Source organism: Anser anser (assembly GCF_964211835.1).
Source record: "Anser anser genome assembly, chromosome: 3".
In the NCBI taxonomy this organism is placed as follows: domain Eukaryota; kingdom Metazoa; phylum Chordata; class Aves; order Anseriformes; family Anatidae; genus Anser; species Anser anser.
This window is the reverse complement of record NC_139722.1, coordinates 47,867,457-47,894,567: the sequence shown is the minus strand read 5'-3', so window position 1 is coordinate 47,894,567 and position 27,111 is coordinate 47,867,457. Positions and strand designations below refer to the sequence as shown.

Genomic DNA, 27,111 nt, shown 5'->3' with positions numbered 1-27,111 from the left:
GTTTATTGGTCAGTGAAAGTTAACTTTCTTTTTTAATTTTTGCAGGATGTGCATTGTTCATCATTTGGGCTACACTCTACCGTTGTGCCTTGGACATAATGATCTGGAATTCTGTGTTTTTGGTTGTCAACCTTTTACATTTCATATACCTAGTGTATAAGAGAAGACCGGTATGTATAACAGCTAAATTGCATGAGCACTCTAGTAAGATGCAAGAAAAAGGACGTTCCAACCATGCTTGCTGGACAAACCTATCAATACATTCCACAGGGGTTATTTTGAACTAAGCCAGCTACTTCAGTAAGGATGCAGACCATGAGTATGCTCTTAGTTCAGTTAGATTCAGTACATAAATATTTTCCTGAAATCCATATTCTTGAAAAGTGATTTGACTTTAGAAGTTACTGATTTTGTCTCTTGTTTTGGTAGTAAGGAAGGGGTTATGTAATTTCTTTGAAGAGAGACTGGATTGGGTTCTGTATGTGTTTCTGCCTTTTTCTCATTTTCCCCACCCTCCCACTCATAAATGCATGTGCATAGTCATTTAATTTTTTCTATCTCAGAGAATAATCTTCACAGTTAGAGAGTCATTTCCTCTTTTGTTTGTATTTAGAAAACTTTTCATTCCATTAATATGTCATCATCAAGATAGACGATGAAACTGCACTATATTTGTGCTACTTAGCCATCACCATGCTGTCCAATGCACCACACAAAGTAACACTAACTGAGAGAGAAAGGACTGTAAATCGTGCCTGTAACTTTGCTTTCCGTTTCTGTACACCTTTCCCACTGGCTGTGGAAATAAAACAGAATCAAGGTGCTCAAGACTCAAATAGACTGTACACCATACAAATGTGGTGCAAGACCACATCTGTTCTTACACAGAATAAACCAGAATTCTTGGCAGAGAACATTGGAGGAAACATAGATAGACTTTTGTGTACATCTTCAAAAAATGCTGTGCAAGTTAAGGATTTCAATAAATACAGCAAGTTGGCAGTGGAAGAGGAATTAAAGAAAATGACAAAAAATGAGAGACGGTAGAAAGGCTGAAATCTTTATCAGTGCAGCTAAAAACAACTGCAGAACAAACTCTGACAGTCCACAGGTACTTGCAGACTAAGGCAACCACAGCATTTAAAAAGAAGCTAAAGGTTAAATTATGTTTTGGACAGTGAGAGTTCTTACAGTTGTGTTAACAAGTGGCAGATAATAAGTAGTTGAAATCAGCTGTATTTAAAATGGTTTCCTGCATGTATATGCTAACTACACATCGCACCATGATCCAAATGTGGTTTTCCACCAATTCCATGACCAAGAAAAGTGACATGGTGGAATTTTAAGTTTGCTCTTTCCTGTTTGGACATGTAAAACCTCTCTGGCGTGTATATGTATGTATATCATAGGAAATCATCTAACCCTGACCTCTGTAGATGTGCACACTTGTCTTTCAAAATACTTCTTGTAGTGGTGAAGCTTGCAGCACTTAGTTGAGATAGATGCCTGTACAGTTGCATACTTCAGATCTCAACCAGATCTAGGGAACAGAACTGGGGAGCTTGCAGGAAGTCTTCCCTCTGAAGACTTTCTAGCTGCTCCTTCTGCTGGGACTGGAATTGCTACGGGAAGAGCATTCTTAAAACAAATGTCAGTTCTGTTGACTTTAAGAATGAACGATCACATCTTGACATTCTCTATAATCTTGGACAGAGAACAAATTAAAATCTTGAAGCCACCACCACTGATGCCTTTACTAAATCTTTCTTTCCCTCAATCTTATTCAATATTAAACTGCTTTCTAAAGACAGAAATGTTCAGGCAACAAAAATGTTAAAATTTAGTAGGAATATCAAATACTTTTAACTGGGAAGTGCGCTACACAGGCATCAGCTGTGTTCTTACGTAGTCTGTCACATGCTGATACTGAAATAATACATAGTTCAGGACATAAGCACTTCCAGAAATGAAAGGCCTCTGAGAGGAAGCTTATTACACATGAGTCTAACAATTAAGAGCACTTTCAAAGAGTACAAATAATTTGTTGTGGTTTCTACTTCTGAGACAATAGGTTTACCTTATGAAAGAGGAATGAAGAACTGGAGTCATCTTGTCTCACTTTGATAGAGTCATAGAATGGCTCAGGCTGGAAGGGGCCTTAAAGATCATCTAATTCCAACCCCCCTGCCATAGGCAGGGATGCCACCCACTAGATCAGGTTGCTCAGGGCCTCATCCAACCTGGCCTTGAACACCTCCAGGAACAGGGCATCCACAAGCTCTCTGGGCAACTCGTTCCAGTGCCTCACCACCCTGTGAGTGAAGAATTTCCTCCTAACCTCTAATCTAAATCTCCCCTCTTTTAGTTTAAAACTATTCCCCTTTGTCCTGTCATTGACTGAACAAAAAATTGCTCCCCATCTTTTTTATAAGCCCCCTTCAAGTATTGAAAAGCTGCAATAAGGTCACCCCAGAGTCTTCTCCAGGCTGAACATCCCCAGCTCTCTCAGCCTTTCTTCATAGGAGGGGTGCTCCAGCCCTCTGATCATCTTTGTTGCCCTCCTCTGGACCCGCTCTAACAGCCCCACATCCTTCTTGTGCTGGGGGCCCCAGACCTGGATGCAGGACTCCAAGTGGGGCCTCAGAAGGGCTGAGCAGAGGGGGACAATCCCCTCCCTCCGCTTGCTGGCCACTCCTCTGTTGATGCAGCCCAGGATGCAGTTGGCCTTCTGGGCTGCAAGCACGCACTGCTGGCTCATGTCAAGCTTTTTGTCCGCCACAACCCCCAAGTCTTTCTCTGCAAGACTGCTCTCAATGAGTTCTTCTCCCATTCTATGCTCATGTCTGGGATTGCCCCAACCCAGGTGCAGCACCTTGCACTTGGACTTGTTGAGCCTCATTAGGTTCACATGGGCCCACTTCTCCAGCTTGTCCAGGTCCCTCTGGATGGCATCCCTTCCTTCTATCGCATCAACCACACCACTCAGCTTGGTGTCATCTGCAAACTTGCTGAGGGTGCACTCGATCCCACTGTCTATGTTGTTGAAAAAGATATCAAACAGTCCCAGTCCCAGGGTTATACATCTAGTTTAAGCTAGTTTGTCCAGTGTAATTCAATCCACCTGCCTAATACCTGTTGAAGATGTGATATTGCCATCCCTCTCCAGTGACTAGAGAACAAGCATGCACAACCATTACTAACTACTAACCTACCTTTATATACTCACAGTTAGGTGAGACGCATTTCATTGCTGCTTTCTAGCAGTATGAGGAAAAAAATCACTTCATGCTAATCTAAATTGTACCACAATGGAGAACTGGAGTCTGTAGTCTGGTTTTCAGAAGATTTGTATTCCTGCCGCTGCAGGTGTGGTCTGGGTCCTCAGCACCTCTGAAAACTGGGCTCTAAATTCTCAGTAAATTGTGTGAATTTAAACAATATTGGAATATATATGGAAGCATGGTAGAATCCCAAGCAATATATAAATTGCCTTTTTACAGGCTATGAACAGCAAGATTACTTGAAGAAATGATGCCTGGTAGTCACATATGTCTTTTTAGCTCTCGTACAGATTCTGTTTACTATGAACTTTCAGGCTGTTTTTTTAGTGTTTTTCTGTAAAAAGCTAGAGAATGAAAAAAAAAAAGTTAGAAACTGATTTTGAATTAGATTTTCTGTCTGCATCTATTATATTGCCCATCTCAAAATCAATTTTATTTAGTCATCCTCACAAATTACATTTTTAAGGAAATAAAAGAATGGAAGATAATTACAAGTTAGCCATATTACAAAATGAATAATTGATATTTTCAGTTGTTAAATATTTATTTTATTAAACATGGCATGCAAAATAACAGTGATTTTTTTTTTTTTCTGACTGAAAGATTATTTCTTTAGTTTTGACTCCTTAGAGCTTTACAGATTTGGCTTTTCCAGTCTGAGTGGAAGCTGAAAGAGTCTAATCAGTGTCTCTACAGAGCTCTGACTTGGAGCTTTGGCAGGATCCCAAAATATTTCAACCATTGCTGAACAAAACATTACACCTACCCATATGGCTCATTTGGAATATGACCCACAAGCATGACTGGAGAAAGAGTCAACTGTGCTTGCAGAGGGTGAATAATCTGTTACAAGGAAGGCTATCCGAAGTGTATCTACAGTGTCCAACCTGATAGGTCTCTAGGAAAGTAGTTACAGCTGTTTTCTTTCCTAAGTATTAAACATACAAGGGAGATCATGAAATCTGAATTGTGTGCTAGTTAAGGGAGTGCATTAGCACTGTAGGGCCAAATTAGCTCCTCATGTCTTTATTGTTTTGAATTCAGGAGTCTTGGGAGCTACCTGTATGTTTATCTGAGAAAGGAATTTCTCTCTCTTTGACTTGCAGTGCTCATGGATAGAAAGAGATACAAATTAAATTGGTGTGGGTCCTAAAAATGAGTGAGTTCCTGGAGAAGCTGTGGGCCAAACAAATTGCCCAACTTCACATGTATATGGAAAATATTTTGAAATCAAACAGTTCAGGGCAATCCCCAACACAAGAGACATAGACACACTGGAGGGAGCCCAACAAAGGGCCACGATGATGAAGGTCCTAGAGCATCTCTCCTAGGAGGAGAGGCTGAGAGAGCTGGGACTGTTCAGCCTGGAGAAGAGGAAGTTCAAGTGGGATCGTGTCAATGTGTATGAATACCTGAAGGGAGGTTGCAAACATGCAAAGAAGAGCCAAGGGAGGTTGCAAACATGCAAAAAAGATCCAGGCTCTTTTCAGTGGTGCCCAGTGATGGAACAACAAGCAACAGGCACATACTGAAACAGAGGGAGCACTATCTGAACATCAGGAAACGCTTTTTGCTGTGCAGATGATGGAGCACTGGCACAGGTTGCCCAGAGAGGTGGTGGAATCTCCGTCCTTGGCAATACTCAGAAGCTGTCTGCACAAGGTACTGGGCAACTTTACTCTACGTGGCCCTGCTTGAGCAGAGGCTTGGACAAGATGACCTCCAAAGGTCCCTTCCAAGCTCAACTATTCTGTGATTCCGTGACTTTATTGATCATCTTGTCTGAACATTTGTATTCCAGCCCTCGTCTTCTCAGTCCTGTGGCAGAGATGATATTGTAGGAGAAGGGAGACATGTAACAAAATCCTGCCAAAGTAATGTAATAGAAAGATCCATTTAAATGTTTTGAGGAGACAGTTAGTCACATTTGATTGAAGTATATGTACGGACAGATCAAAAAAGTAAAGAAACAAAACCTAAAAATTTTAATATACTTGTGGGTGGCAAATGTACACAAAGTTAACGATAAGTTCAGCTATGTATAAGCAAAAGATAGTTCTCGGGAGCTCTCAGAAGAATTTTTCATATTAAGCCCTTGGAAATAGGTATTGGTGTCTGTTTTGCAAGGCTACGTAGAAGTCTCAGTAGTTTATAAGCTTGCTTTTGCTTTCCATGTTTTGAGGCTGTTTGGGTGAAAAGTGAAGACTGCAGGTTTGGGATGTTCTTTTGTTGAGCTTTTATGGAAAAATAAAGGCTGCAAAGACCATCCTGAGAAGTCATGAAATGATAATGTCAAGGTCACATAAGCAGCCTTATCTTTTGCTGTGCAGAAATTTAATAAGTAGCTGTATCCTGTTTCTGTGTGATGAACCCACCATCTCTACTTGTCAGTTCCAAAGTGATTCCCGTGGACTTCAGTAGCCCGTATGTGGGATGGATGGCATCCAGTGATAGAGCTTGTGGGTGATATAATTCAAATATGGTTCCATAAATCTGGAAAGTTTCTGCTTCAGCTAGATTTAAATAAAAAACATATAGACCTTAATGAATTTTCCAAAAACTTCTGTTATGCTTGATTCACTATTCAGCACTCATATGTAATTCTATGAAGAACAGCTCAGGGAGGATTATTGGTATGGAATACATATATTTTGTAGGGGTAAAAGACTATTATTTTTGCCCTAAAATAGTTTTCTGGGGAGGAAATAGTATATACTTGACAGTTGGAAGCCCTCATGGGCCTCAGTCAGCCCAGGGCCTCCCATGATCATTTTGGACCCCTTCCACCTCCAACCGCAGGGTGCTCAGAAGCTTCTCAATTGGCACTGTTGGCTACCATCGGCTGAAAAGTGACTCGTGGACTCCTGTGCTGCTTTATTCTATCTTTCCCTTTTTCTAATATTAAAAAAAAAAAAATCTAGAAAAATACATAAACTTGGAATATTCTCATTTGTTGAAGTGGTGACTCATTTTCTTCTTTATCTACCTTTTTTCTTTTCCTTTTTTTCTTTTCTATGCATATGTTATCTTTTCGTGATCTGATGCTCATTCTTCTAATTTGTTTGTTCAAGCTGCCTCTGCTTTAGGGGAGGCCAGGACACTGTCTCATTCCCTGCTGCCTTCATTCAGGAAAGATCTCCTGGCTTGGGATTTCAGACAGCTTCCTTTCCCTCATTGCTGCTGCCTGAGTTTGGGTGGGCTCCTAGATGTGGGATGTTCAGCTGGCATTGCTTTTTTCCTCCCTCATCACACGTGGTTTCAATATGATGGGTTTGTTTTTCAGGACTCATAGTCCTGCTTTTCTACTGCAAGTCAGCCAAGAAGCTAAGGGATGAGAGGTTCCCAGGAGAGTCTGAGAGATGGCCAGAATGTGTTGTGGATATGGTGTGAAAAATGCAGGGCAACCTCATGTTTTTCTGTGTAATTCTCATCCAAGTTCTATTCCCTGTTAGGTGAAAAGAAGTCTCAAAAGACTCCTTGTGTCTGATTTACCATGCCACTTGTATAGAATATCATACTAAATCACCACGCTGCCAGCCTGGCTGGTTTTAGCTAAGGTTTTGGTCACCTTGCCATAGGCAGCATTGTGGATAGATGTCACACATTTACTACTTCTTTTTTTGACTAAACACATGAAAGACAAAGATATTACTCAGATTTAATAGCTAAAGCATGCATGCAGTCTTTTTTTAACTAGTCTGTCCCTGTATGGATGTTTTTTGTGTTTGCATTCTAGATCAAGATAGAGAAGGAGCTCAGTAGCCTCTACAAGAGAATGTTTGAACCACTCCATGTGCCTCCAGAGCTGTTCCAGAGATTAACTGGGCAATTTTGCAACATTCAAACTTTAAAGACAGGTCAAGCTTATGCTGCAGAGGATAAAACATCAGTTGATGATAGGCTGAGCATCCTGCTGAAGGGGAAGTAGGTGCTATAAAGCTTGGGAACGGTCATATGTATTGTGTGGTGGTTGAATTCATTAAAAAGTTGTTTGGTTGCTTGCTAGTTTTGTAAATGTTACTGTTTCTTGCATGCTATGGTCTATAGCCACATAGCCTCTAGCCATAGGCTATTTTCTGACACTATTTTCAAATGACGGCGATGTGTCCTACTGCAAATATATTGTGCCTCCATGTGTGTGTACAGCCATATTGATTTTAATGGAAATTATATTCATAAAATACCAGAGAAAGTGTCTTCCAGAACAAGCAAGAAGTTTGTTCCGGTTTTGGATATCTAAGTCTTACCCTCGGTGCATTCTCTGGGTTAATGTTAAAAAATATTGTGCAGGAGGGAGGGGAAGAGTAACCCTCCAGCTGACTGTAAACCAAGAGGCCTATTGAAATTGGGTCATTGCACATGTACAGAAAGGGGCAAGTGCAGTGCCCAGACCTGGCTGACAGACCCAGATGAGAAAGGGTAAAATAAATCCCCATGGCAAGGCTGTAATCTTGAAGTTCTTGCTAAGTTCTGGCCAATATTTTAACCAGTCTTTGTAGATGGCAACAGTGACATCAGGTTTCATGGTTTTCTTTGACGTCATTAGCTGCTCATCACTGTGAAGCTTGTTATCTAAAGGAAGCCTGATTCTGCTGTGACTGTAGGGTCATTACCCTTCAGACCTTTTTCCTTTTGAATAGCAGTGTTTTGAGGCTACACACCACATCAGGCAACCAGAATTGGAATCAGTGGAGGTTCAGGCAGAAAACAGGTTGGTTCTTTGGCTGAAACTCCAGAAGAAATAGATATTTTAGCCTGTTACTTTATGCATTACCATTGTCAATAATCATATTCAAATTATATCAAATAAATCGACCTCCATGATTTTAAAGTGATGTTTCATACATTTTTATTTCCAGAATGAAGGTCTCTTATCGAGGGCATTTTCTGCATAATATTTACCCCTGTGCCTTTATAGATTCACCTGAATTTCGATCAACTCAGATGAACCGGGGTGAGAAATTCCAGGTACACTTTGGTTTAAGTCATACACTGCCTTTCTAGTACTGGTGTTTAGTGATGGCCCATATCAAGAGAAACTTTTTAAAATGAAATGCTGCAAAACAGTATTATGATGGTGTTTACTGAATAGTCTGTCCTTTGATTTTCTGTTCTCTCTTTTTACTGTTCACAAGTTTATTTTGTATTAAAACATTATTCAGGAGAAATTATTTAAGAGAGAGCTTTAGTGGAGAAAAAGATGATGCAAGCAGTCTCTTCACTAGTTCAAAACAACAGAAAAGGAAAATTAATTACGGTAAAGTTTTGGTGTTACTAAAATGAAAGATTTTTAAAATGCAGGAACTAATAGTTTGAAATTGGTATTTATCTAAAGGTGTTAAATGCTTCTATCATCTTGAAAGTTGTTAAAGCAGCATTAACTGAAGGTGATCACGCTGCTTAGAATTAAAATATTCATATGGGAGCAATAAGGATATATATCTTTAGTGGTTTAATTCTGCTAGTACGTTAATGAATATATTATAGCTTGTAGTAAAAAATACTATCACTAGAGAAGGGGTTTTTTTCACATAGTATTGAAATCACTGTTATGCTGCCTCTTACTTGCTATTCTTTAACAGTGTCAATGTAGTAATTACTGGACTATGGCTGGACTGAACACATCCCCGCTGATACCATGGCAGAAAGGGAGGGAGGAAGAGTAATGCGGAATGTAAAGTCAGTGATTGATGTAACATGTTCCAATCAAATACTAGGCTTAATGCCAAAGAGAGATACTTGTCAAGATGTATTCATTTCACAGCAGCAAGGCATCCTGCAGGGCTGCGGACCTCTTGGTACAATCTATTTCTCTCAAATGGCTAGATATGAATCAGTTCCACCAAAGCGAAAAAGCTCACGCCTCAAGTTGTGCCTGCCTGAAAAATTATTGCAGTCTAGTGCAGTACACATCCTTCACTCGTGAGATTTGCTTGCTGTTTGCCATTTCGGCGTGCTGCAATATAAATGTTCTCGGGAGTGCCATCGAAGCAGGATGTGAATTTCGTCTTAGGGACTCCATCTGCTGGCAACGCTGACGAGTTCTTTACAAGCTTGTATTTCTCTGCCTGTTTACTTTGCTGTTAACAGACAGTAAAGTTAAAACCTGAGTATATCTGACAGTTTTCCTTAGACTTCATATTTTCTCTTAGGCTTTATATATTTTTATTTGTTTTTAGGAGGCAAAGTTAGTCTGTGATAGTACAGGGCACCTCTTTTCTTCCTAGATGACTGACTTCATCTTATAAAACATGCTGCAGCATCACAGGGCTGATTTCTGTGTGCCACTGCCCTCCACTGGCACAGCTGGACAAATCTGTTGTGTTGTTTATAAATGCTATTGCCTGCCTAGAGAGGGTGTAAACTAGGCTGCAGCTGTCAACAGCAGAATTGTCAATAACTAAGCAAAGAGGTCCCTGGTTCACATCCTAGAAGGTAGTGCTTGTGAGATCAAGAGGTCTGACAAGGAAGAGAGAGAGATTAAACTTTTTTCTTTTTTTTTTTTAAATCTCCTTTTAAAAACTCTTTCATGGAAACTTTTGGATTACACCAATTCTTCCTGCTTGATCACAGTGACATCAACTAAAACCAAGCAATATGTAGGTCTGTTGGGATGTGAGTAGTGTCACCAGCACAGGACTGAGTTTGTATGTAAATATCCTGTAGCATAAATACTTAAAGTTTTGGAACTTAGCAGAGATTTCCCCTTCATATTATTTCCCACCAGACTTTCAGCAAATCAAACTGGCCATGCTTGTATGTTAAAAATATGATGATAATAAACATGTGAGCTGTTTTAAATTTGTAAATATCATGGGATATTCTAAGGGACCACAAAAAGTTTTATGGATTTAAGAGTCATTTTAAATGGAGGCACAAATAAAATGGTAGCACTTACTTGCAGGCAAAAGAGAAGGGCTAATTCTGAGTATGCGTTTTCTCAGGTCACCATTGTCGCAGATGATAATTGCAAGTTCCTGTGCTGGTCCAGAGAAAGGCTGACTTATTTTCTGGAATCTGAACCATTTCTTTATGAGATCTTTAAGTATCTTATTGGCAAAGATATTACAAATAAACTGTATTCATTGAATGACCCAACCTTAAATGACAAGGTAAGCAAATGAAGTTTCATTTGGGAATTTTCCTGCCTCACACAAATGTATTGTTACTTCAACTTTAAATCATCTTAAAGCACCTTTTTCTATCTGCTGCTATCAGCTGCTGAATTCATACTCATATTGCCTTTTAGTGCCAAAGTATGAGTCAGTGCAACATTTTTGTCAGCATCAATACTAGTTGATGTTAGCACAGTAATGTGCAAGAAAGATGAATAACTGAGATTCCAAACTGACTGGCTACTGCCAACTAGCAGACATGGTGAGCAGTAGCTAAAAAGTGCTTCTTCTTGGATATCGTTTCTAACTAATAAATGTGTACCTTTGTACAAAGAAGCTTCAGGGTATTTTAGAAGAATTCACTTGTGATCAGATTGCTGGATAACACTGATTGCCAAAAAGAGTAATTTCAACATGTGTTTGAGTGTTGCAAATATGAGAAAAAAAGGCAGTGTTGAATTGATACAATAGTATTAGTGGAAGAAGGCATGAAATCCATATAAATACCTTTGCTAAGAGGTCTGAAAATCATTCTACTTGACATTTTCAGCTGTAATTACATTCTTTGCGTGTAGAGGGAGCATGTTTTAGGTGTCATGGTAAGTGGTCTGGATGTAGTCATGGATATATTGATTATCTTGTTTTACTTTCATTTTGTCTCCTTCCTTAGTTACAGGGCTTTTCAAGATTTGGAAGGTATGCCACTCAGCTGCTAGTAGCGATTTTTTTATTATTTATGTAGTGGCTCTAGGGTTCTCAGGTAATTTATTTGAAGAACTTTCACCATAATTTGTGAAAAGCTTAGGATATTTATAATACAGTATTTTCATATTCTGTCTTTGTTGACTTAACTCACACTAACTCAGAGCAAAAATCGTTTTTGTCAGATTGCCCATAAATACATTCAGGTTAAATAGTTAATTCTTCAAAGTCGTGAATTTACTGCCACTGCTACCATGCAAATTACATAGCATGCTTCACCTGTAAGGTATTTATGGTTAATTAGACATAGTAAGTTTTCTCAATTTTCTACTGGTTATAAGGAGAGGAAAAAAAAAGAATTGTCGTAGAAACAATTTTATAGCAGTAAAACACTGCTTATTCTGCCCTCTGGTCAATGACATAGGGGATTACAGTGGTCAGTGACACTGAGGATTACCCTGTCTTGAAATCAGATCCTCAAAACTATTTCAGATCACTGTTTTCATTGATCGTCTGAGGTTGTGAGTCTTACTAGTGCAATAAACTAAAAGTGATCCAGCAGGAATGTACCATCTATGAAGTATATCTTACAAAATATGTGGTTAAAGCTTTTCTTTCTTTTTTTTTTTTTTAAAAAAAAAGAGGGCAAGAATTACAGAGGACAGAGATGTACTGTATTAAAAAACAAACAAACAAACAAAAAACACCTGTATAGACAGTAAGTCATTTCTTGAGTATGGCATCAGGAAGGAACATGTAGCAGCATGCCTTCTTTGTGTGCTAAGAATTGCATTCAGCAGGCATCTCAGGGGGACAGTTGTTTTCTACATTCCTTTTAATTTTTTTTATTTTTTTTCCTTCTTTTTTTCCTCTTCTTTTAGTTTTTTCTTGACTTTTTCCTCTTTTCTGCTTTCTTCCTATTTTATTTTCTTATTTTCTCTCTTCTTATCTTCCTTCTTTCTTTCATTCCCTTCTTCTCTTTTTTTACATGTGGGTGACTCTAGGCACATTAGGGTATTTTTATTGTGCATAGTGTACAAACTCATCTGCAACACACTTGTGCTGCTGACTTCTGGCACGGTAGAACTTCAGCACTAGTATCAGTATTTCCTGATAACACCACATGGAATACTCATTGTAAGGTCTTAATTGGTTATTTTTAAGTAAAAAGTCCTTATCATACCTTCAAAATGTTAAAAACAACAACAGGAAGGTGGTTAGACTTTAAGAGAGTCCAGCTACCAAAATCTGGCAGAAGAGAATTGCTGAATTAAATATGTTAAAAAATTGATTTGCTGGGACATTGCAACTTCACCTCACAAGGAGTTCATGCTATCCTCCAAGAAGTCTGAAACAGATGCAGTCTGAATATCTGAATATATTCATTGCCAGAAGAAATCCCTTCTCTTTCTCTGTCTCTTATTTTACTTTTTCCTCTTTATCCTTTTTTTTTCTTCATACTGTCTTAGCTTAGGTCATTTTTATCCCATTCTCTGTGTCCTTCCTATCCATTTGATTTCCTTCACCCTTTGACTAATACAACATTTGCACATTTTATGAAAACAGTAGTGCAAGGATTTGTCATCAGCATATTCCTTTCAGGTTTCCTTGTGGGAACAGCTCCTGCCTCCTCCCTTTTAATCCTTCTGCTGCGTTGCAGCCGTGGGTATTGCTGTCATCAAATGGCAGTCCTTGCTGTTTGAAATGTTTATTTTGGTATGCAGAGCTTGGAAAATCCAATGGATACACAACCTGTTGAGCCTGTTGAGCTAGATGAGATCAAGGCTGAAAGGACTTTCTAGCTCTGTATTTACCCTGTCTGTATTTACTACTGTATGCTAAATAGAGCTATTTGGTAAATATAGTAGAGCTACTAGTAAACTATAAAGGTATAGCTTTATAATATACAGACGTGTCAGTATGAACAGAAAAGGTCAATTTAACTTTGTTACAGCTAATAACACTTTTGAGTTATATATACACCGAGTATATATTTCACTCAAAAGTCATTTAAAATGTTAACGTCATATACAGATATTTGGCTTCACAATTTTATGTATATTTCTTAATTAAATATTTTCATTTTCACTGGTGTTTGTACCAAGTCCTTATTTTTAGTGAAGGTAGTCATTTGAATTCAAAATCATTGTAACTTTTGCATCTCAACGGCTTTGGAAAATATATGTTATAAACAGCAAGAGTGAGCATTTGGAAAATTTGTAGTACCTTTTTATTCTTCCTCAAATGAATTTCCTGTTGCACAAGCCCTTCCTACGTAATGCGGGACAGGATCGCTCTGTCAAGTAAAACAACCTTCATTTCCTCATTGCCAGAACCCTATGCATATGTCACTTCTCACAGGCTTAATTGCCAAATGTACATATTCCTGGTGTCCTTAGTATTTTTCAGCTGGTAACAATCTCAACAGAAAATTTTGTAGTAGACTTCTGTGTACAGGGGACATACAGGAGAGCAGCCAAAACAAATCCAGTGTAGATTATTCATTATCAAGATGATAGTAGCTAAGAAGAGTGTCTATTTGTTGTATGTTTGAAAACAGGAAAAATACCTTTTTAATTGTAAGGAACTTTATGACTTCTGCATAAGGAGATTTTCACTACTGTTGGGAAAATAGTTGTTCCTCTCTACATGAAATAGAGTGGTAATTCCTGACTGTTAAAGTTCAGTAAAATGGAGTTATTCATTATGCATATGTCATTGATTACCACCTTTCACGTACACCTGCAATATGTTTCTGATTTTCAGTAATATTTAATAAGATAAAATGTATTGTTTCAAGTAAATATGATAGTACAAAGACATCTCAGAAAAAGTCCTCCTAGCAAATAGAAGACCCTAAAATCATTGGACAGAGAATATTGTACATATGATGCATTTGATTTGTCTTCAGTATAATCAAGAACCAGTTCTTAGCAAGGAGGACCACGCTGTCATGAAGCTTGTATGTGATTACAAAGCATCATACCTGAGTAATGGATTACCATATAATAAAAATAAATCTGTCTGTAGGAAAATACCTGCAAATTCCAGTACAACACAGAAGTAAAATTTAATAATTCATGCTTGTTGATGTTCTAATTCCAATATATTACTGGCATCTTATATTTGCATTTAAATCAATTTACACTGCATAGAATCTTCTGCTCTTTCTTGATTCATAAATAGTCACAGCTGAGACCAGAGTGTCAACTACAGAGCAAATCGTCTCCATTTTTATTTTGAATTTACTTGATTACTCTTTTTAAATAATACATTTTTTTTTTTAGGCCTCAAAAAAGATTGATCGTCAGCCTAGTCTTTGCTCACAGCTATCTGTGATGCAGATGAGAAACAGTATGGCCAGTACCAGCGACAGTGAGGATGGCTTGCAGATGTTTCTTCGTGGGACTTCCTCTGCATCCTCTCTACGTGAGTGCTCAGAATAGTTCATGCCAGTTTTGGACACAATTTGGTTGATCACTAAAGATGATTGTTAAACTCCTATTGTTATCAATAGGAGCAATGTGTAGCTTTTGGGTTGCTGCTGTAAATTAACCAAGTGTAAGGACCTAACAGTAGAATCTTAAAGATTCACTTTAAGGATTTCTATGCTAAGTGAAGCTACTTTAAGTAGGCACTAGAAAAAGCTGCATATGTTGTAATATTTTGTGATATAATGTGAATATGTAGACATAATATGGAATGTTTATAGCAAAGGGGCAAAACGGCGTGAATGCACAGTGCCTGCCACAGTAGTATCTCCTTTGGTCTGTGACTGGTGCTTGTAAAAATTAAAAAAACAAAGCAAAACATTTCCCCTCATCAGCTAGGTGCTCTGCATTTCCTCCTAAGGTAGTTTGCATTGGGAGGGTGTAGAGAGATATGGTGCATAACTAATCTTTTGATGCCACCTGAAAAATCTCCAAATATCCTGTCAGAATTTCCTTCCATGTGCTTTGTATGACAGGAGTAGTACAGAACAGATTAAGCGAGTGAAGCCATGTCTGACCTTTTGCTTCCACTCTTGGAATTTACTCCTTTATAGAAGCCTTTTAAACCATACTGTATAGGCTTTCTGTTGTTTACTTTCAATTTCCCTGAGTCTATACTTCAACAGTAGTCTGAACTCTGAAACCCACTTTTGAACAACAGCAACAGAAAATAGAAGATGCTCAATTGTCTCCTTTGGCATAAGCTGTTAGTTTAACAATTTAAAAGGGTCACATAGAATTATTTATTTTGATTTGGGAAATACTATTCTTTGGTAGTTAGAATTTAAATCTATGAGGAAAAAAAACACGGCCAGTTATTTATTGTGGTTAAACATACTGCTAAGGTGAAGAAGTGATTTAAAGTATTTGCACTCTATTTAATTATCTGTGTTCCATTGTGTTCCTCACAGTTCTCATCCACGGACTCCTTCAGGCTGGGAGGGCCTGTCTGTTTTCACTCCTTAATGTTCCATCTCCTGAGAGATGGAAGCAAAAGCCCTGATAATATTTCACCCTGCTAGAATTCTAGGGTGACAGCTGGGACATAGTTGTTAAAGGCTGGTGACATTTTCAGTGCTATTTTCTTAATTTCTCCTCTGTTTCCTGAAAGGCCATTTATAATCACAGTACAGTTAAGGTTGCAAGGGACCTCTGGAGATCATCTAGTCCAACCCCATGCTCAAAGCGAGATCAGCTACAGCAGGTTGCTCAGGGCCATGTCCAGTCAAGCTTTGAATATTTCCAAGGTTGAAGATTCCACACCTTCTCTGTGCAAACCCCTCCAGTGCCTTACCACTCTCACAGTGAAAAAATTCTCCCTTACTGCAACTCATGAGTGTTGTCCCTTGTTCTTTAATGCATGCCTCTGAGCAGAGTCCGGCTCTGTCTTCTTTATAACCTTCTATTAGGTAGCTGAAAACAACAGTAAGATCTTCTGTGAGTCTTCTGTTCATAAGGCTGAACACACCCAGTTCTCACAGCTTCTCCATGTACACCATGTGCTCCAGCTCCTGACCACCTTGGTTGTTCTCCACTGCACTCACTCCGATATGTCCATGTCTTTCTTGTACTGGGGAGCCCAAACCAGATCCTGCCTCACAATTACCAGATAGAGGAGAATAGCCACTGTCTTTGATCTGCTGGCTATGCTTTTGCTACTATGGTCCAATATATGGATGGCCTTCTTCATTGCAGGGGCACGCTGCTGACTCGTACTCAATTTGGTGTCCACCAGGGCTCCCAGGTCTGTTTCTGAAAAGTTGTTTTCCAACCAGTCATTGCCTAGCCTGTACTGCTGTATAGCCTTATTGTGTCCCAGGTGCAGGAATTTGACTCTGTGGAACTTCATGTCATTTCTGTCAGGTTTTTTTCCCCAGCCTCTGAAGGCCCATTCTGACTGGCAGCTCTACCCTGTGGCCTATCAGCAGTTTCCTTCATTACTTGACCGTTGTCTATGAATTTGGCAAGAGTGCACTTTGTCCTATCTTCCAGGTCATTAATAAAGATGTACTGAACATTATAGGCCTCAAGGGACCCTGCTAGTAACCAGCTGCCAGCTGTATTTTGTACTGCTGTTCACCACCCTGTGAACTCAGCAATCCAGCCAGTTTACACCTACACTGTAGTCCACTTGTCCAGTCCATTTCCCACCAGTTTGGCTGGAGGAATTTAATGGCAGGCTGTTCAGGGCCTTGCTACAGTCCAGGTAAACAATATTTACTCCACTCCCTTTGTTCACAGGGCCAGTCATCTCTCCACATAACATGGTCGGGCTGTTTAGGCACAGTCTGACCATGGTAAATCCATGCTGGCTATTCCCAGTAATCCTCCTGTCCTTCATGTGCTCGCACACAGCTTCCAGGAAGATAGGCTCCGTAATCTTTCTGGGGATTGAGGTGAGGCTGATGGAACAGTAGTTTCCCCAGATCCTCCTCCTTGCCCTTCTTGAAAACAAGCATGGCATTTGCCTCTCCCCTGACTGCCATCACCTTGCAAAGACAACAGAGAAGGGTCTTGCAACTGCTTCAGCCAACCCTCAGCACCCTTGGATGCAGCCCAGGTGGTTCCACAGTATGCCCTGTTGGCTTTGGTAGTCCCTAACTCAGTCCACCTTTCCTGTAAGTAAAGGATCACTCTCCCAGTCTCTGCCGCTAGAGTTACTGATCTGGGAGGCCTGGGGACAAACTTTACCCATAAAAACTGAGGCAAAAAAGGTATGGAGTATCTCAGCCTTTTCCATCTGCTTTCTGCCTAGGTCCTGTGCCTCACTGAGCCACAGCCTCACAGTTTCCCTGGTCTTCCTTTTGTTGCCTGTGTATTTGTAGTAGCCCTTCTTGTTGCCCTTTACCAGATCCAAGTCCAGCTGAGCTTTGGCTTTCCCAATTCCATCCCTGCATGCATGGGCCATGTTTCTGTATTCCTCCCAAGCAGCTCATCCCTGCTTTCACTATGTGTATGTGTTTGAGTTCTGTCAGGACTTCTCTGTTCATCTATGCCAGCCTTCTGCCACGCTTGCTCAACTTTCTGCACATTGGATTGGACTGTTCTTGCGCTTAGAGGAAGGTGTCCTTGAAGACCAACAACCAGCTGTCCTAGGGTCCCTCTGCCCTTGTGGGCCATGACCCTGGGGTTCCTGCCAAGTAGATCCCTGAGCAAGCCGCAGTCCACGGTCCTCAAGCCCAGAGTTGTAACTCTTCTATTTGTCTTGCACGCTTCTCTCAGTACTTAAATTCCATCAGTCCCTGGACACTACAAACAAGGTTACCATCAGCCTTCGCCTCCCTGATGAATTCTTCCTTGTTCGTCAGTGACAGGTCCAGCAGAGCACCTCCCCTAGCCGGCTCGTCGACTGCTCGTGTGAAGAAATTGTCCTCTACAGTCTCCAGAAACTTCCTGGACTGCTTGAACCTGTTACCACCAGCTACGGGGGTGGTTAGAGCTCCCCATGAGCACCCAGGCCTGCCATCATGAGGCTTCATCCATCTGTCTAAAGAAGGCTTCCAACTACTTGCTCTTCTTGATCAGGCAGCCTGTAGCAGATACCTGCTGTGAAGTCTCCCATGTTGGTCTGTTCTCTGATCTTTACCCATAAGCTCTCAACTGGCTTTTCACCTGTTCCAAGGCAAAGCTCCATGCATTGAAGCCACTCCTCTGCAGAGAGGGCACTTGTACAAATTGGCACACTCAGAAGCCTGAAAGAAATTGTAAAACTGTATTTGTGCAATTAGCTAAAATTAAAATTCTCTCCCAGGCCTAGCATCAGAACACTAACACCAGTATTTCAGCTTTGGGAGAAAGTAATCTAAATGCTTGACATTTCCAGCTGTAATTACATTAATCCCTAAGATGCGTCCATTTTTAGCATATACTTGTTAAAAACACTCTTCTCTGCTGTACGTTTCCTGGTTTATGTACCGTGTTTTCTGGTGTATGGTGTGTACTTTCCCCAGGAGAGAGGAGAGGGATGTTTAAATGTCTTTTATGTTCCGACAACAACGGTTGGTGTAGTTGGTAGTGCCACCATGCCATTGGCAGCAGTAGGTGTGGTGGCAGCCTCTGGAGTCCAGTATTCCTCTTTCGCAGAGGTGGGGAGGTTGCCCATAGAGCAGTGTGTAAGACACTTCAAGAAATGCTATCATTTATTTCTTCTTTGCATTTTGATTAATATGAAATTTCTGACTTCTGTAGTTGATAAAAGGTGATCTGTCTAACTAAACTATAACACTTCAGTCTGTCTTTTTGCCAAAATAACTTGCCAACTTGTTTTTCCTGTGTAATGCCATTGCCAATGATGTTTTTTCTACCAAGGTGAGCTCTGTCTAAAGATTTGTATTGAATTTGGATTGTGGCCATGTATACACTTTTTCTCGGATCACAGGGGAAAAAAAAAAAAGCTGCCATTTACCTTCCCACTGTTTCGTTTTCAAGAACCTTCTGGGTGCTGTCATTGCAGCATGGCTAGTCTTTTGTGCGTGTTTTTAAGTTTCAGTATGAGGTATGAGGCATACTGTCCAGAGCTGTGTTCCCCTGGATCCTCTTAGTCATGCATTAGTTTATTACGAACAAACAAAATCAAACAGAAGATGTAGTGAAGAGTATATGGAAATGACGCCTATATTTTTTTTTAGAAGAAGAAATGAGAAACTTACCTGTGCAGGAATTCTAGAGGACTTCTGACTTGTCATTGTTAGGTGATCAGTTGTGTGGACAAAAGCTTCCCAATACAGATATGATATTTGTCTGCCACAATAAAAACAAATCTTATTCTCCTAATTTCCATGTTCTTGAAATAATGAGCATTTATTATTTTTTAATGCAAACTTTTGCATTATGCATTTAGCTGTTCTACACCTTATCAGCTTTAACTCATTTTCTAAAGAAACTGATAAAAGGCTATTTTCAAAGTGTTTTGCTGTGAAAGTGTGAAAAGTTTGAATTAGTAGGCCCCAAACTACAATTGCTAACAAAACTGTGTTTTGAATTGAATTAACTAAGAAACACAACTAACTGTTTGCTTTTATATTAAGGAAATAACCAACAAGAGTTCTGTAATGCTTACGGAGTGGGTCGTTTGCAGCATGATGCTTTGTGTTGATAACATCACATTAACTCAGCAAGCATCCTCAAAAAGGTATAAAGTGGAATTTGTATGTTGTGGTACGTGTGCTTGATGTACATTATCCATTCATATGTAGTTTATTAGTAGATGAATTTTTTGTATCTCTTTTTCCAAAATATGAGATAAGCAGAAATAGTTCAACGCAATCAGAACTTTAAGTCCTTTAAAAAACATTTCAATATTAATTTCTGTTCAATAATTCTATTGCTTGATAGTCATACTTACTAATGATACAGGTCTTTTCCATGGTACTTGGTTTAGATCACTCAGATTTGCTATGAATCTGAATTTGTGAACTTCTGAGCTAAGCAGGAATGTAGAAAGGCTTTGTTTTGGTAATGCTTTTAGCAGCATTATCTCACTGTGTGTGCTGGCTATGTTACACCCAGCCTGTGGGTAATAGCAAGATTGGGTTTCATAGGAAATACCATTTTAATAGGCATTTTAGTTTAGGACCTAAAGAAAGTACAAGAGCAGTGTATGGAAGGCCTGCGTTCAAGATCTGGTTCAGTCTCAAGCATCTGTTCAATGCTGGGTGGAGGCATGAATAGAAAAGTTTTTTGTATTTGGAGGAAACAAGGGCATGGCTTTGAACCGAACAACTTAACAGTATTAAACCTAATATTGGATCCTGTTCAGCAGAGTTATGGATTCTTATTTCAGATTTCTGCAGAGAAGAGTAAGCACTTTTAAGCAAAAGAAAACCATTCTGAAAACAAAGTATTCTAACGTAGAAATGAAAAAAAAATGTAAAAAAGCTGAAACTGTAATCCAACATTTTCAGATGTCCTTTCACCTTTCAGTGTAATTTGTTGATGTCTCCCAACAAAGTCAGTTTTATATCTAAACCTTGGATTTTGATGATTAAAAGTAGTCATCGCTCATAGAGGTTGTAAAAGCCCACGTGTGGAAAGAAGTGCTTAACATTTCCAGTGTTTAAAAATGCGTCTGAGTATCCCTTTATCACAACAGTTACATTTTTTTTGAATGCTAGAATAAAATACTAATACATCTTTAACACAAAAAGTTCTAAACAGCTAATTCCAAACCATGTTTGTGTGAATGTGACTTAAAAGTGCAGTAATGTAACACCTGCTGGTCTTGCCTGTAGCAAGTGTTTTGTTCTCTGTGTGTAAAATACGCAGCAGAATCACAGAATCATACAGTCATAGAATGGCCTGGCTTGGAAGGGACCTTAAAGATCATCTAGTTCCAATCCCCTGCCATAGGAAGGGACGCCACCCACTAGATCAGGTTTGCCAGGGCCCCATCCAGCCTGGTCTTGAACACCTCCAGGGATGGGGCATCCACAGCTTCTCTGGGCAACCTGTTCCAGTGCTTCACCACCCTCTGAGCAAAGAATTTCCTCCTAATATCCAGTCTCCTCAGAAAGGAGTCCTTCTTCATAAGAAGGCTTCCTTAGCAGAGCACTTACTGTGTGTCTGATAAACTTCATTTAACGAAGTAGTAAGAATAGTCCTGAAACAGTATGTGATGGCTACCAGTTTTTTTTCAAGAAAACTTGACTTTTTAGATTGTATACAGATGACCTGTCAGACAGAACCACTACCTCTTGCTCTTTTCTTCTGAAGGGGGGTGTTTCAGAGATTTCCCTACTCTTTTTGGTCATCATATGCTAGCTGTTTACAACCTTGTACCTTTGTGGTTAACTCTTCAGAGAGGAAGAACTGTGCAACTCCAGATATCATTTCTGAGTGAACGATGGGAAATAAACCCGTTAGACTAATGTTAAAGGAGTTCTATGGTGAAACGCTCAAGCTGAAAGGTTAACTAAAACAGATGTAGTTTGCAGTGGCGACTTGCACAAAAGCTCCATTTAATGTCTTGCCAACAATGGCTTTTGTGCATGCTCTGCTCTGGCAAGCTTTACGAGTTGCTGCTTTCCTAGCAGATTGTCTTAGAGAAATGAAATATCTGTCAGTCAAACGCCTTCATCTGCTAATCTATCTTGTTCTCTTTATGATTGTTTATAGGGATATTGTATTTTCTTTGTTTTACATTATAATATTTTTAAGACTGTTGGGACTATGATCATGCACACATCTCAGGTTTTCCCAGTAAATGTAAGAGTTGTTTCCCAGTGACGGCAAGTATGCAGATGTACATATCTTCTGTTCATAAGGTAACCAGTCATAGTGTCATTTTGGAGAATAACTCGTGGGTGAGTCTAACAAAACAGAAAACAGTTGTCAAGGCCACAGTAGTGTGCTTCTCATGCACTCTCTGGATTTGCACTGAAGTTGGGGAGAAATGTGTGTCTGAGGTGGCTGTAGAATTTGAACCCTGAAGGTATTACTGGTGCATGTCAGGATTTCCTGATGCCTGTAGCCAAATAATAAAGAAACTTTCAGAAATAAAATCCTCTTATGAGGGAATTAGTAAATGGATCATCAGATTCTGTACTCTGTCACAAATGGGTATAAATAGCAGGTATGTATTGTGAAATTAATCAAAAATTTCTTTGGAACTATGGCAGGCCCAGGCCGGACATCTCCCTACCTGAGAACTTCGGCAAAGATGAAGCCAATAGAAGAAAGCGTTGAAGATGATGTCTTTGAAGCACCATCGGCTGATAAGCTTGAAGTCCAGCGGCTGCCTTAAACAGATCTGACTTCGGATGTGCAAGAGCTTGTACAAAGCTCCAGAGCAAGAGGAAGAAGCTTAAATGGGAAGGAGTCTGGAAGCTAAAAACATCTTCCCACAATTGAATTTACCACAGCATATGTCAGTGGCTTCTAGACAGAAGTGCCACACTTTTATTTTACTTCTAAATAAAAATAAAAACAAACTCATATGGGTTTTATTTTTGTTTTCTGGACATGGGTATTTGCTTTGTTTTTACTTTGGCTCTTGCTGTTACTAATTTAGAGTACAGTGGCTGACTAGCCTGAAATTTCTAGAGACTAACTTGGTGCCAAATATCTGAAGATTTATTTCTGTAAGGTTCTTAGAAGCGTGTATTTTAGTGCTTTTCAGTGGGAGATTTTAAAGTTATGTTTCCAAAGCTGTGTTGTTTTTACCTAATATCATTGTTGTGAGTCTCCTGTGAAACAATACACATACTATTATGCTTATATTGGTAGGTATTTGCCTCTAATTCTGGCATTTCCTAACTTGACTGCTTGACTCCACAGTTGTAATAGTGACTTTTTTTTTTTTTGGCCAAATACTTAAATTTAATGTTAAATGTAATGTTTCCAACCTTAACTTTTTCTTCTTTAGGTAAATGTATTAATACTGAAGTCTCAGTTGGGCAACCACTTTTTTTTTTTCACAGAAGAAAGTCTAACAAAGTCTAAAGAAGTCACATCAGCCCATCTGTGCCAAACATGCCTCTCATTTACAAAGCTGTGTCGGTTCTAGTGCCTCTCCAGGAAGGGACTTGTTGATCTGCTTTTTCAAGATGGGCAAAAATATACGCTTTTCCTTAGTCTTATCTGCAGGATGATTGATTTGTTCTGGATTAATCTTTGCACACACAATACATGAGGTATAGATGATGGTTGGTGCAGGAAATTCAGCTCCAACTGTCCAAGTGAGCCTGCTGCAAGTGAAGGGAAATGCTGTGTTATAGTGGGAGGCGTTGGGAAGTCTTGTCATAGGCACTTGTAGCAGCCCTGCCTGTGATAAGTGGGGATACATAGATGGTAGCTGTCATTCTGTGCTTTGCAGTTTGTTGTTTAACAAGTAGTATATTTTAACTAAGCAGAATATAGATAGTATTTCATTTAGCATATTGCACAAAAATCCACTAGATACAATAATAGAAGTTCAGCATAAGTCCGCAAGCAGTCCGAGGTGTTAAGAGTCTGTTTCTGCTCTGTTTTCTGTCACTCCATTTTAATTCTAAAATTTATCCTGGCAAAGCATCCTTGAATCATCCTGCATCTGAGTTATGTAACCCATTTGTTGCCTTTCCAAAAGCTCATGCAGCATCAAAATGCACACTTACATGACTGGAAGTTTGACCTGCATTGTCAGTGTTCTTGTTTCTGTGAGTTTAAATCCAGTGTTTAACATTACATCAATGTGTATTGTCGCTTGCTCAGTTTTACGTCATTAAAAATGTCCCACTGAGGCGAGACATGGTTACTACTTTGTGTAAACAGATGTAAAATATCTTTACAGTATAGTAAGTCAAGTGTACCATGTTTTTAGTGGCTGACTGTTAAATACTGGCAATGAAATGAATTATACCATGACCAAAAATACAATAGACAAGAAAACTGAATATAGTAGAAAGAAATATGAAGTATTCTCTATACAATAAAGTGCATAGTAAAGGAGAAATGCTTATCCTCATAACTCCAGCAGATGCTGGAGGTCTGTTTGAGTTTTGTGATGTCCCATTTCTTTTAATACAAACAATAACAATTATATAACAATTCTGTGGGATTAATTATGGCGTGAGCGGGTTAGTTAGGCTGGGACCCCTGCATGTCGTCTGATCCAGCCTCCTGCCCAAAGGAGGCTCAGCTTCAACATGGGTGGAAACAGTGGAATGAGGGAGACAAAACTATTGACAGGTGCTGTTACAGGAACCTGGCTGCTTGTGAGTATCACATGTCTAAAACGCTTACGTTCCTTTGGATTACAACACAGCCAGACTTCGTAAATAAAACAATTCCGTATATATTTGCAGGTTTTACTTACAATTAAAAAAGCTGTGATTAAAAAGCTGCATCAGTAACAAAATGGTGAGAGCTTCACAGGTTGGTAGGGGTATGCTTCTTCACTCCGTGCACAAGCTTCAAGCTCTGCATAAGAAGGGATGCTTTACTCCCATTCCAGATAAAATGATCCCAATGGATAGCGCACACCAGTTGGAAGAAGGATGTTGCCACATGATTTTTAGTGGTTAGGAATAGAAAAAAGATCACATAACAAGGTCATTCGATCATGGTGAAAATATGCAAAGAACAAACAAACAAAAACCAACCGCATCTTTCTGGATTAAAACCAGTAGATCTACACACAAGAAGCAAGTGCAGCATCAGTTGAAGGTCAGAAAGAGTGTGGCTCTATCTCTGAGGTTGCCTCTTAGATACAGGGAGGGCAAGAGAGAAAACAGGAACTATTTTACTTCATAGGGAGAGATGCAGGGAGCCGTGTCCTTGTCCCAGTGTAATTTTCTCTAAATTCTACCAGTTTTCAAACTCCTTTAAGGAGGAAAATTAAGCTACTGGAATAGACCTCATATAGCTTAATAAGCGAATAACCAGGAAACCCAGAGTGGCTGATGTAAAAAATAATTACTTCTTCTCCTCTTCTTCCCTCTGCAGCACACTCATTTCTTATGTATTGTTACAAATTCAATGCCGGGAGAGATTGCATCTCCAGAGCAGAATTTGTTTTAAGGATCAGAGAGGCTCTGCAGGAGCAGGGCTCTGTACACGGGCTGTGCATCCCAGCCAGTTGTAGGCTGCTGGGGGTAGGAACCAGGCCATCTCTGTGCCTACAAAGCATCACACATGCTAATGACACTACAGCAATAACGCTGCAAAAAAATGGCAAATAACGGTGTTAGACTACAGGAAGCAATACATTATATACATAAAAATATATGGCTGGATATTTTAAAATTCCCGTTGAAGGGGTAAAATGAATAGCAAATGCTTACTTGATGTACACAACTTGCAAAGTCTATTTACCTTTCTTCCTGTTGTTTCAAATGGAGTTGTTTCCGAGGCAACAGAGAGGTTAAAGTAGGCTATAGCCTGCTTTTCTGTATTTAATGAGGCACCACTTTCCATTGCTGCTGCAGAAGGTAAGTAAACGCATCCTGTAATAATTCAGATTTAAAGGGGTGTTTGTGTGCATGGGCAGAGGACAGGCTGTAAACCCATTGCTGGCTCATTCCAAGGTGTGACTGGTAAATCAAACATAAAACAACGTGTACTTTTAAATCATAACATCATGTTGGGTTGGTCAGAACTTTCACTGTGCAGCAGATGTGAATTATATGGGCGAATAGTTCATTTTACTAACCAGAATGCCTGTGGGGAAAGGAAAAAAAAAAAAAAGTACTTCATCACAATGTATTTTTATATTTTTTCAAGAATTCTTTGATTTTGGTGCTTGTAGTAAAACATACATTAAATGTCGTGTTCCTCAGGGGCACAAAACTAAGAAGTGCTCATTGGCTGTATCAATAACTGTCTTAGGGAACCATTTCAGAGCACGTCCTGCTCTCACCAGCCAAGCGCTGTGTGTCTCGTGCCGAAATCGTGTGGCGTGAACTTCACGAGGAGTTGACCCAGCAGCTCCTCAGCTGTGACTCGTACACGTAAGAGCATGCATACTCCTACCCCAGGAGGTAAATCTGCATTGAAGGAGTTGTCTACAGATTGGAAAAGATAACTTGGGCATTTTCAGGGGATTCAGAAAGTAGATGGGCGGGTGAAAGCGTGCTCCAGCTGCAGAGCTGGGGGGCCTGAAGCGCCTGGTGAGCAGTAACGAAGGGTGCTACGTGCTGCCCACGTTGCATTGCTGCAGCTTGGGAAACAGCCCCCCGGGTCTAGTCCGTGACTGATGCTTGCAGTAAATAGTACGCTTAGAACTGATCAAAATGATTAGTGATCAAAAGTGTTTCAATAATATGTAAGTAGTTCAGATAACCCTGTTGGTTTTTTTTTTTGTTTTATGGTAGACTTTATAAATAAGTATATATTTATAAATATATTTAATCTTTAAAAAATAAAGTGATGAACTGGTATGCAAATACTAAATACCTTTTTTTTTCCTATAGTATTTCCATTTAAGAAATAAGCACAATTCAATTATAATCTCCTTGTGGAAAATGGGCTAGTTCATTTGATGTATGCATTAGAAAGCAAAAATATTACAACATAAGCACTTCAGTAAATACATTGAAGAGTGGGAATGCTTGAGGCATTGGCAAGGGCTCAGCTCTTCAGTAAATTTCTAGCATCTAGGTAGAGCCTACTGCAAAGGTAAAGTCTCGTATCTTCATATGTGGAAGGCAGCAATTTCATAAGCAGTGTTGGGCTTGATGTAGATTAGATTGGGCTTGGTACAGATAGATTGATGAATCATTTTGATGGAGTTTTGGGAAGTGAAATCATAGTGACACGTTTTAATGTTGTTACTGGAATAACAGCAACAGTTACTTTAATTATTGTTTCAGAAATGTGGTCATAGGAAGTACCTCTGAATAAAATGTTTTTCTGTCTCTTGTGCAATGCTGGTCACAGCTGCTTCTGATTAAAGGGGAATGGGTTCTCAGTACTTATGGGATTAATAAAAGAAGACAAACCATCTTAATTAATTAGTCCCGACATTTAAGCTTCCTGAGAGCATGATGATGATAATATGAGGGTCATTAGAGACTACAGAGAGGCAATACCAAAGCAAAAGTTGCA

At 39.5% G+C, this 27,111-nt stretch overlaps 1 protein-coding gene across 6 annotated transcripts in view; it reads left to right on the top strand.

Moving 5' to 3' along the window:
- POPDC1 (popeye domain cAMP effector 1) overlaps positions 1–22,521 on the top strand; it is a 30,337-nt gene extending 7,816 nt beyond the window's left edge. For 4 of the 6 annotated variants that reach the window (XM_083831371.1, XM_083831370.1, XM_083831372.1 and 1 more), the window contains 6 exons: positions 46–170; positions 7,018–7,205; positions 8,141–8,249; positions 10,226–10,393; positions 14,386–14,527; positions 22,206–22,521. In XM_083831371.1, coding sequence (XP_083687497.1) covers positions 46–170; positions 7,018–7,205; positions 8,141–8,249; positions 10,226–10,393; positions 14,386–14,527; positions 22,206–22,330 — 857 coding nt within the window. In that variant the 3' untranslated portion in view covers positions 22,331–22,521. Of the gene's footprint in view, positions 1–45; positions 171–7,017; positions 7,206–8,140; positions 8,250–10,225; positions 10,394–14,385; positions 14,528–17,897; positions 18,806–19,616; positions 19,721–22,205 lie in introns of those variants that run through there. The other 2 variants (XM_083831374.1, XM_083831375.1) reach the window with 2 other exon arrangements.
- Positions 22,522–27,111: the final 4,590 nt, after the last annotated feature.